The sequence below is a fragment of the Brienomyrus brachyistius genome, chromosome 4, assembly GCF_023856365.1.
Source record: "Brienomyrus brachyistius isolate T26 chromosome 4, BBRACH_0.4, whole genome shotgun sequence".
Classification (NCBI taxonomy): domain Eukaryota; kingdom Metazoa; phylum Chordata; class Actinopteri; order Osteoglossiformes; family Mormyridae; genus Brienomyrus; species Brienomyrus brachyistius.
The window spans coordinates 20,624,198-20,636,423 of record NC_064536.1 but is presented as its reverse complement, the minus strand read 5'-3'; the positions used below and the strand labels follow the sequence as shown (position 1 = coordinate 20,636,423).

Sequence of the window (12,226 nt, the reverse complement as noted above, 5' to 3'; positions counted from 1 at the left end):
TATTGGGATCTTTATTTTAGGTGAGACTTTATTTTACATTAAAGCTAAATGTAAACAAGCATTTTTCCATGAAGAGCTTCACAGCATAACAAAGTAGATGAAGACAGAGCAGGAGGTTAAACAGCTGAAGGTTTAATGTGACCCTGTACACATATGAATTATATTTATATAATGAGGATCTTTCCTCTCACTGTCCACAGTGTCCTGATGGAGAGAGCAGGCTCACCTGTACCCAGCTGTGTTTCCATGAAGAGTGACGAGTCAATGATTGAACCAATCAGGTTCAGAGAGGGACCTTTTCCTACAGATCAAAGGTAAATATACATTTAAACATTGTTTAAAACACTCAGACTCTCAGTCAAATGACATACAGGCACATACAAGCTAATAGAAAAAAATCTACTTTGAAATGTTAACTCATACAAATCCCATTGTCTTTGAAAATTTAAACAGAATTTTTGTCCGTCTTCTGTATAAATCACGTCTGAGGTTAAAGTCTGAGGATCACTGTAAAGACTGACTTCCTGTGAGCTGGAATTAGAAGGTAGATTGAAAAGTGCATTTTAAATGTCAATCCTCAGCATGCAGCTGGAAAACAGCTACTGCTCTATATTGATTAAGCATGACTGGACAATAGATTGTCTTCTTTTGGGACGGATGTTTCTGCTTTGATAATAAATCGATTCTCATGGGCTCTTTAGCTCTGATCAGACTGAGGCTTCAGTTTGAACATGTTTAATGGAACAGAGCCTGTTACTAATTAGCTAGTTATCATGGGATCGGGGGATGGTGTAGGGGAGGAAAGGATGACGATCCACAGTGCGGCTCCAACATGACAGGGGTTTATTTATAACAACACAGAGCAGAAAATAAGGGAACCACGAGGGGTCAAAAGGCCATAACAAATGTAAGGTACTCCATGTAGGGAGCAGAAATATGAAATACAGGTATTTTATGGGTTCCACTGAAATAAAAGTAGCTGATCATGAAAAAGACCTTGGTGTGTATGTTGATGCTTCCATGTCCCATTCTCACCAGTGTGCGGAAGCAATAAAAAAGGCCAATAGGATGTTGGGGTATATCTCCAGGTGTGTGGAATATAAATCAAGGGAGGTAATGCTAAGATTATACAATTCCCTGGTGAGACCTCACCTAGAATATTGTGTGCAGGTTTGGTCACCATATCTTAAAAAGGACATTTTGGCTTTAGAAAAGGTGCAGCGTAGGGCCACAAAAATGATTCCTGGTCTTAGAGGAATGTCATACGAGGAATGGTTACTTGAACTAAATCTGTTCAGTCTCAAGCAAAGGAGACTGAGGGGGGACATGATCCAGGTATATAAGATTCTAACAGGTTTGGATGCTGTTCAAACAAATAGTTACTTCAGCATTAGTTCAAATACACGAACTCGTGGCCATAGGTGGAAATTAGCGGGAGAACACTTCAAGCTGGATTTAAGGAAGCACTTCTTTACGCAGCGTGTAGTCAGAGTATGGAATAGTCTTCCTGATAACGTAGTGCAAGCTGAATCCTTGGGTTCCTTTAAATCAGAGCTAGATAAGATTTTAACAACTCTGAGCAATTAGTTAAGTTCTCCCCAAGCGAGCTTGATGGGCTGAATGGCCTCCTCTCGTTTGTATAGTTCTCATGTTCTTATGTTCTTATAACAACAAAACAGAGGGGAACAGTAGTAAAGAGCAGGGCAACCCAGGGAGCAGGACTAAGGGGAGAATAACTACACAGGAATCCAACACACACAGAAACAAAGCACATGATCAACAGAATGTGATACATTGACCAATTGAGGGAACTGACCACAGGCAGGAACTAAAATACACAGATCATGGGGACTAACAAAAGGCAGGTGTGAGGACTCAAAACAATGAACCAGTCAGAGCAGACACTGGAAACAGGACACAGGTGGAATTAACAAACAGAACTAAGGAGCTATGAACCTGGGACCAGGGACAACACTTGTGAGAGAGAAGCTGACTAGAGGGATATTAACTCGTAATTCTCTTAAGCTGACATTCTTGGCTGTCAGCTGCATAACACTCAGGTACTTTTGCATTAGTTTCACAAATATACAGTTTCAAAGCTGATTACAAAATATCCCTCTAGTCAGTTTTTCTCTCACACTGGACAAGATCCTACGGAGCTGCCAGAGGTCACACCAGAGCCTGGGCCTGCTGGGAACCTGAGGTGCAGCCCAGCGAGAGACAGGAAGCCCCTGAGTATTACAGGCAGTCTAGTGTTAACCCTGGAAACAAGGGACAGAGTAAATCCCTTTGGGGTTAAGCGAGCTGCTTTGGGAGGCAGAAGGGAAAGAGGAGTGATGTTGGGAGGGGAGGGGAGGGGGGTATCATGCAAAATTTGTATATTGGTGTATTATTATACATTTTATTGTAATGAAAATTATTATACAAATGGTTCGGTGTGAGGGGCGGCATGGTGGTGCAGTGGTTAGCACTGTTGCCTCACACCTCTGGGACCCGGGTTCAAGTCTCCGCCTGGGTCACATGTGTGTGGAGTTTGCATGTTCTCCCCATGTCGTCATGGGGTTTCCTCCGGGTACTCCGGTTTCCCCCCACAGTCCAAAAACATGCTGAGGCTAATGGGAGTTGCTAAATTGCCCATAGGTGTGTATGTGTGTGTGAATGGTGTGTGAGTGTGCCCTGCGATGGGCTGGCCCCCCATCCTGGGTTGTTCCCTGCCTTGTGCCCATTGCTTCTGGGATAGGCTCCGGACCCAATAGGATAAGTGGTTTGGAGGATGGATGGGTGGATGGATGGTTCGGTGTGAACATTTGATCATTTGATTTTTAGCAAATAAAAATTATAAAAATTAGAGATCAGCTGGGGGTCCCTAACCTGCAGGAGGATAGTTATGGTAATTAAGTTGAAATCTGTTTGAAATCATGTTAAACAGTTTACAAGAAGTAGCCAGTGAATGTCATTGAGTAACTGGGAGCTATATGCCAAACCGTCTCTCCTGGCCGCTACCTACTGTCTCTCTCTGCTGCCACTAGGTGTCACTGCCTCTCTTATACTGTCATAAACAAGCTTATGTCAGGAAGCCAGTCTAATGAAATAAGCTCAGAATGTGGATGGCAGTTACATCTATATAAATAACAATATGATGCTTGGATATTTGTGTTTTATTCACAGGGACCGAGTGAATAGATGTAGTTCACATCCACATAAAGGAGACTTATCATCCATCTTCAAGGTGTGCATTTATTATTGAAGTATATTTTCTTAAATTTGATCTAAATTGACATATATCTTCTACAGATGTACAATAAGTAGTTCATCCTATCAAAGAGATGATATTTACAACTAATGCTACATTCCATTTACCTCATATGTCAGAAGCCAGAGCTGTGAATGACGTCACACCCAAGTTACCCTCAGTCCAGTACAGCAAGTCGGAAAGCCATTTAGCAAACCAGGGACCTGTTTCAAAGAGAAGGATTTTTTGCTTAGCCAGATATCTTCTTGTATGTAATGTGCCCCAGTTTAAATGGCCTTCATCTTCATTCACTTATATTTAGCCCAGACTACTTTAAATCTGACAAGTTATCTGGCTAAGAAAGAAATCCTGATTTCTGAAACAGGCCCCAGTTGTATTCAGGTTAATTGTTAGTTATTGTTAGCAATACCAATTCATAACAACACATTACATGATATTTGCGCATAAACAGACCATAGCAACAGAAAGTGATGTGTACAACCATAATACATAACTGCTAATAAACACTATAAAACTACAGGTTTAACTTCTATTAATAAAGGGCGCAGCCATTTTGAATTCTGAGGTCGGGGTTGTGGTGGTTCCCCCGAACTTCACGAGTTGGAATTCCGACTTCAGGGTTCCAGTTGAAATTTCACGCTAGGAAGACAAATGTCCAAGTTACAAGTTGAAATGGAATGCAGCATAATTCACAGATGAAGTTATAAACAGATACGGTGCCAGGAGTGATAATAATTAAACTGTAACTGTTCATTTCAGTTACTGGAGAAAAAAGCTGAAATGTTTCTGAAGGATGAGCTGATGAAATTCAAAAGGTACCTGGATCAGAATGACCCAGAATGCTCTGAGCCTCAGCTGGAGGAGGACAATGACCTGGACAGTGATGGTCAGATGCAGAAGACCTGTGGTAGAGAGGGAGCTCTGAAGATCACACTGTACATCCTGAGGAACATGGAGCAAAATGATCTCGCGGACATGCTGGAGAAGAGTAAGAGCTGTACCTCATTCAGTGTGTGTTTGATTTACCACAGAGAACTAGTTTATTAAAAATGTGTTTACATTTCAGTTTATAATTTATTTGATTTAATTTGACTTAAATGAGTAAAAAAATGTTTTTTGAAAATCTCTCATTTCATTTCAGGGCATCTTCTGTCTCAGTATCAGCGCACAATCAAATGTAATCTGAAGCAGAAATTTGAGTGTGTATTTGAAGGGAAAGCTAAGGAAGGACAGTCAACACTTCTCAAAGAGATTTACACAGAACTCTACATAACTGAAGGGGGAGCTGGAGGAGTCAGTGATGAACATGAAGTGAGACAGATTGAAACAGCATCCAAGAAAAGGGGAACAGAAGATACTACAGTCAAGTGCAATGATATATTTAAAGCCTTATATGGGCGCGTGACACCTATCAGAACTGTACTCACAAAAGGGGTTGCAGGTATCGGGAAAACAGTCTCTGTGCAGAAAGTTATTCTTGACTGGGTAGAAGGAAAAGCAAACCAGGACATTCACTTCATATTTGCTCTTCCTTTCCGGGACCTGAATTTGATTAAGGATGAATACAGTCTGATTGATCTGCTTCACCACTTTGTCCCTGAACTGAAATCGCTTGAATCCACTGAGCTGTGTAGGTACAAAGTTTTGTTGATATTTGATGGCCTGGATGAATGTCGCCTTCCTCTAGATTTTCAGAAGAATGAGAGCTGGTTTGATGTAACAAAGAAAACATCACTGGATGTGCTGTTGACTAACCTCATTAAGGGGAATCTGCTTCCATCTGCTCTCCTCTGGATAACCTCCCGGCCAGCAGCAGGCAATCAGATACCTCCTGAGTGTGTCCACCAGGTGACAGAGATACGAGGGTTCAGTGATGCCCAGAAGGAGGAGTATTTTTGGAAGAGATTTAGTGATCAGAGCCAGGCTAACAGGATTATCACACATGTGAAATCATCAAGGAGCCTCTTCATCATGTGCCACATACCTGTGTTCTGCTGGATTTCAGCCACTGTCCTTGAAAGGCTTTTTAGTGAGACTGACACGGGAGAAATTCCAAGGACTCTGACTGAAATGTACACACACTTCCTGATCTTCCAGGTGAGCTTAAAAAATGACAAGTATATGAAAAACTATGAAACCAAGCTTAAGGAATACAGCAAGGAATTCCTTTTGAAACTTGGTAAACTGGCTTTTGACAACCTTGAGAAAGGCAATCTCATATTTTATGAGCAAGATCTGACAGAGAATGGTGTTGACGTCACAGAGGCTTCAGTTTACTCTGGAGTGTGTACAGAAGTCTTTAAAGAGGAGTATGGGTTGTACCAGGAGAAGGTGTACTGCTTTGTGCATCTGAGCATCCAGGAGTATCTCGCTGCTTTATATGTGTTTCTGTCAAACTCATCAGCTGACCTGCTAAAGACTGCAGTGGATCAGGCATTAAAGAGCAAGAATGGGCACTTGGACCTCTACCTCCGCTTCCTCCTTGGCCTCTCAACAGACTCCAGTAAGATTCTGTTACAAAAACTACTGGGAGAGACAAGACCCAGCTCACATAACATTAAGGAAACGGCCCAGTATATCAAGGAGAAAATTCAGGAGAATTTATCTGCAGAAAGGACCATCAACCTGTTCCACTGTCTGAATGAACTGGGTGACAATTCTCTAATAGAGGAAGTACAAAGATACCTGAGTTCAGGAAGTCTTTCAGCAGCAGACCTCTCACCTGCACAGTGGTCAGCTCTGGCCTTTGTGTTACTGATGTCAGATAAGGAGCTGGATGTGTTTGATCTGAAGAAATACATCAGATCAGATGAAGGTCTTCAGAGGCTGCTGCCTGTGATCATAAAATCTAGGACAGCTCTGTAAGTGATCTTACGTCCGTCTGTTGCTAAAGAAGTACAGATGTTACTCATGATACTGCTTTTATATATCATCACAACAATTAGAGTGTATTTATATGGACACCTAGAAATTCTTTTTCATTCTGGATACTACAGGATATGTATATTTTTTAACATTCTTGGTGTGGTGTGTGGTTCAGTGGGTTTGGACTCTGTGCCTGTGGTCAGAAGGTCACCGGTTTAAATACCTGGCTGGCAGAGTAATGCTGGTTTTGGGCCCTTGAGCAAGGCCCTTACCCCCCAGCTTCAGGGGGCTGGATGCTGGCCAACCCTGCACTCTGACCTGTATGTGTGTGTCAGAGAGAGCAAGATCAGAGAGACGACAGCACTATTTTACTGGGGGGATGAATAAAGCATCACTATTTCATCCCTATCTGACAGGATTGATAATTGTCTGATTAGTGTTTTGGAAATTTAACAGGTTCTCAGTTATAGCAAAACAGAAAATAAAGATTTCAGTCATGGTGTCAGCAATTCAAAAGTCATATAAAAAATTTAATTAAAATAACTTAAGCCCTTCTTGACATTCAAATCGGGGGCGGCATGGTGGTGCAGTGATTAGCACTGTTGCCTCACACCTCTGGGAACCGGGTTCGAGTCTCCGCCTGGGTCACATGTGTGGGCAGTTTGCATGTTCTCCCCATGTCGTCGTGGGGTTTCCTCCGGGTACTCCGGTTTCCCCCCATAGCCCAAAAACATGCTGAGGCTAATTGGAGTTACGAAATTGCCCATATAAATGCGTGTGTGTGTGTGTGAATTTTGTGTGAATGGTGTGTGAGTGTGCCCTGCAATGGGCTGGTCCTTCATCCTAGGTTGTTCCCTGCCTCATGCCCATTGCTTCCGGGATAGGCTCCGGACCCCCCGTGACCCAGTAGGATAAGCGGTTTGGATGATGGATGGATGGACATTCAAACCCCACATAAACATGTACACTTACACATATCCCAGGCAGGAACTGAACCCAAAACCCTAGAACCCCTGGGTCGGCTGTAGTGCTGATCACTGAGCCCCAGCGCTGCTCAGAGCTTTATAAAAATACTTTTGCATATATTACAGAGTCTCAGGGTAACTCACCCTGTAAGGTCATTAAACAGCAGGTTTGTCTTGGCTGGGGAGTGTTAAGTAAAAATTATTTGTGTTTCTGACTAGGACAAATAACAGCTATATGCTACATGTGTTATTGTACTTAAAATTTTTATTTTGATATTTTATTTGATATACCTGTGTGTCGTGTATGTATTTATATCTTAACACGTTTCCTTTTCCAGGCTGGACAGCTGTAGACTCACAGAGACATGCTGTGAAGTTTTGGCTTCAGCTCTCAGATCAAACTCCTCTCAGCTGAGAGAGCTGGACCTGAGTGACAATGAGCTGCAGGATTCAGGGGTGAAGCTGCTGTCTGCTGGACTGGGGGATTCACACTGTACACTGGAGATACTGAGGTCAATATTACTGCGTATTCCACACTGTAATATGTAATTGCTGAAAGCTTTATTGAAGTTGTCACATTTACATAAAAGTAATACTCATAGTGGTGAGGTATTTTTATTTATTGGAGAGATATTGTCTGTCTCTCTGCAGGCTGTCAGGTTGTAGAGTCACAGAAGAAGGCTGTTCTTCCCTGGATTCAGCTCTGAGGTCAAACCCCTCACACCTGAGAGAGCTGGACCTAAGCTACAATCACCCAGGAGACTCAGGAGTGAAGCTGCTCTCTGCTCTACTGGAGAATCCCAGCTGTAAACTGGAGAAACTGAAGTGAGTACAGAATGTGTGTCTGTCCTGCTATAGACTCGTGTATGTGGAGGTAATACAACAATCAAATAAATGGATGCAGCAGCACTATGTCATTCTGCTTCTGCTATAGTGTGGACCACAGTGGAGAGTGCAGGACCAGACCAGGGGTCCAGAAATGTAAGTTTGCTTGCATGTTTTTATTCTTAACATTGTCAGTCCTACTTTATGAAAACATTCACACAATTATTGTGATGTGTGCCTGCTTTTTCTATTTTCATTTCTTGGGCTAAAATATGCAACAACTTTCTTAAATAACAATGGGAGTCTGGGAACTTCTGTAGTAGTACTGTTTTGAGATTTGTTAGTATTGTCCTAAGACAGCACTCGTAATCTCCCCAAACTGGCTGTGACACCGAACGTCTCCTCAGTCTGCACTAGTGATGGGAATTTCAGCTCTTTTTAGTGAGTCGGATCATTTGGCTCAGCTCACCAAGTAGAGTCGGCTCTTCCGGCTCCCAAATGACTCTTCATTTTATTACTTCTGCTTCAGCCAGATTCAGTGCTGTTTTGACCCATGATTGATATGTGTACTAAACCTTATAATTTCCTCAATACCATAATTTTACATTATGTTTGGTATAAAAAGATATTGAACATTATATAAGTGGAAAATCTGTTTTTGTCCCTGATCTATTAATTACGGTCAAATAACATAAATAACAAATCACAATTAAAAAATAATAAATAAATTACAACGTGCAAAACACCAGCATCCAGCAATTTTAGGTTCTATCCACTATAACAACTATCTCTCACCTTTCCAACAATGTAACATCTTAACATTTCCTTTGGCGCAGAAAGGCTAAGTGCCTCAGCTTAGACGGGCTGATCCGGCTTCTGGCAGTAGCAGGCACGCTAGCCTGTCTTTTTCCTTCCATCTGAACTGTTGGATGCACAGTTCCTAAGTGTCTGTGAAGGTTGTTTGTGGATCCTGCTCGAAATGACAGCTTCATCTTGCAAACTGTGCATCTGCCTTTGACTTATCATAGATATTAAAATGCATCCAAATGCCGCTTCGCGTGTCCGACTATCACTCATCTTGCGTATTATTCGCGCACCACACTCCCTCTTTCTCTCCTCCTCTCCCTCCCTCGTGCTCTGTACCTGTACACCGACAGCACGCGCATCGCCGCCGACACTCCCCCCCCCCCCCCACAGCCCTTTGAGTCATCACGTGATCAGTCGCGTGGCTCACACGCCATTAACACAAACTTAAGTCGCAGTCGGAGCCGCATGGAGCGCTGAGCCGCGGAGATGTTTTTGTTTGATAAAAATGCCTCTCGTTCCGGTGTTGTGCCGAATTCTGCACCCCTGCCGTGAAATGCACCCCCTGTCGGGAGCGCGCACCGCTCTTTTCTTCTATTCGAAGTGGGAAAATACGTAGTTCCGTCAATCTAAATATGCAACAGAAATATTAAATTGCGTTTGCACATTTAGAAGACCATTGTCCCACTTCACGAAGGCTGCATTTAACCCATATAAAACTGATAAACTGTGACATGTAAACGATGAGCTCCGAACGAGAACGTAGGTGATTTATCTGTCTCGTCATCAGTTTACTAGTTTGAGAAGAAGGAAGTCCTTCGCTTTAAGAATCAAAGCAAATTACACAGTATTATTCCCTATACATATCTAGTAATTATCTTTTTCCACAATGAAGAGAGTGTTCTGGTACAGTTATCCGAAATACCTAAACAAAAAAGATATTTATCTTTATGACGGCTAATCTGGCAGGAACTTCATTTCCATTCTCCCCTTTTATTCCATCACGAAATGCTGCTATCAAGCGACATATTTAAAGAAATAGATAATAATTAATTAATTTCATGAATGCCATATCACGTGCAGCGCGGGGGTGAGGGGGGGGGGGGGTGCATTTTACGGCAGCTTACTTGTTTCGTATTTAAGAAACTGGCTCAGTACCTGTGCTATTAGTACCTTACAAAGTTCGCTCTGTTTATTGATCTTGATCTATTGTGCAGGTTTATGAAAAGCATATTAGGAGGAGGTGAACTGACAGGAACATGCAGGGGTGGAAGGGGGTGTGTCCTTTAGCAAAAGGGTATGCACCCTTTTTAAATCTATCTGCTAAGATAACATTAGGGGACCTGCCATGAATTGCACCCCCTTTGAATTCTTGAAGCATTTTGGGATCTAATCACCGGAGACAGAGATACAGGGGGGTACCATTCACGGCAGGGTACCTGCCGGGAATTGCACCCCCTTTGAATTCTGGGTCTGAATGTCCTACATAAATGAAATTTGCTCAGGTAGTACACTTTGCCACACAGAGTGTACTGCCCAAAGCATTTTGGGATCTAATCACCAGAAACAGAGATACAGGGGGGTGCCATTCACGGCAGGGTACCTGCCGGGAATTGCACCCCCTTTGAATTCTGGGTCTGAATGTCCTACATAAATGAAATTTGCTCAGGTAGTACACTTTGCCATACAGAGTGTACTGCCCAAAGCATTTTGGGATCTAATCACCAGAAACAGAGATACAGGGGGGTGCCATTCACGGCAGGGTACCTGCCGGGAATTGCACCCCCTTTGAATTCTGGGTCTGAATGTCCTACATAAATGAAATTTGCTCAGGTAGTACACTTTGCCATACAGAGTGTACTGTCCAAAGCATTTTGGGATCTAATCACCAGAAACAGAGATACAGGGGGGTGCCATTCACGGCAGGGTACCTGCCGGGAATTGCACCCCCTTTGAATTTTGCAGGAAAATGGACATCCAATTTTTAATTATTTAGGTTCCCCTGAATCACAATGTTTTATGGAGTGATCTACAGTTAGACAGATACAGAGCGCTCCGTTATGTCAGGATTCCTTTTTCAAGAAATGTAAATATCAGTCGCTAAACTTGTCATGTATGTTTTGGTACCAAGTTTGCATCATGATTCACAGTTAAAATTACAGTTTGAACGCCAATGATCTTGGATGCCAAAAAAATGAATATGCTGCCTCATGACAACACATGTAATGCACTGTACCTACACAGATTATGAAACAGACCTTGCTGATGTCAAGTGGGCATGAAATGGGATATAATGTAGAAACTTAACTTAATGTTCTAGTTGTAATTATTCATTTCAACATTAAAGTTTTCCTATAGATATCATCTGAGATTCAATAGGCAAATTATTTTGTTAAGGCATAGAAACTTTATTAATAAATACAATTAACAATCCCAACAATGACTACAAACTAAACGCTTAATAAAATCAAAAGTTCACTTATTATTATGGATAATAATAATAATGTTAGAAAACAATTAGTTACATTGTCAAATAAATAAGTAATTAATCCTACATGAAACACAAAACTAATAAAATGACAATTCCTTATGTGCATGCTGGACAAATATAGTCCTGATCAATAGGAGGATTCTGCATGCAGTCATGGTGGTACCATCTGCTGCAAACATCACAGCAGACCTAAAGGGAAGGGAGAGTGTTTCCATTAAAGTATGGTTAACACTTATCACATTAAGTATTCAAAGCAATTAATGTAATCAGAATAGGTAATTCAGGGAAGATTATTGCCTACATATAACAAGTACTGTCCTAAAACACAAGTAAATATGTACAGCGCCCTCCACAATTATTGGCACCCCTTGTAAAAACTTGTAAAAAAGGCTTAGAAAAAATCTTCCTTTCAGTGAAGTAGCTTCATCTCTTCATCTGGAAACACTCTCCCTTCCCTTTAGGTCTGCTGTGATGTTTGCAGCAGATGGTACCACCATGACTGCATGCAGAATCCTCCTATTGATCAGGACTATATTTGTCCAGCATGCACATAAGGAATTGTCATTTTATTAGTTTTGTGTTTCATGTAGGATTAATTACTTATTTATTTGACAATGTAACTAATTGTTTTCTAACATTATTATTATTATCCATAATAATAAGTGAACTTTTGATTTTATTAAGCGTTTAGTTTGTAGTCATTGTTGGGATTGTTAATTGTATTTATTAATAAAGTTTCTATGCCTTAACAAAATAATTTGCCTATTGAATCTCAGATGATATCTATAGGAAAACTTTAATGTTGAAATGAATAATTACAACTAGAACATTAAGTTAAGTTTCTACATTATATCCCATTTCATGCCCACTTGACATCAGCAAGGTCTGTTTCATAATCTGTGTAGGTACAGTGCATTACATGTGTTGTCATGAGGCAGCATATTCATTTTTTTGGCATCCAAGATCATTGGCGTTCAAACTGTAATTTTAACTGTGAATCATGATGCAAACTTGGTACCAAAA

At 41.4% G+C, this 12,226-nt stretch overlaps 2 protein-coding genes across 3 annotated transcripts in view; one reads left to right on the top strand and one right to left on the bottom strand.

The window, feature by feature from the left end:
• Positions 1–12,226, top strand: part of LOC125739605 (NACHT, LRR and PYD domains-containing protein 12-like) — a 728,681-nt gene that overhangs the window by 58,750 nt on the left and 657,705 nt on the right. The window contains exons 4-5 of the mRNA XM_049009881.1: positions 201–314; positions 3,169–3,229. Coding sequence (XP_048865838.1) covers positions 201–314; positions 3,169–3,229 — 175 coding nt within the window. The remainder of the gene's footprint in view (positions 1–200; positions 315–3,168; positions 3,230–12,226) is intronic.
• Positions 1–12,226, bottom strand: part of LOC125739627 (E3 ubiquitin/ISG15 ligase TRIM25-like) — a 63,542-nt gene that overhangs the window by 25,204 nt on the left and 26,112 nt on the right. The window lies entirely within an intron of this gene.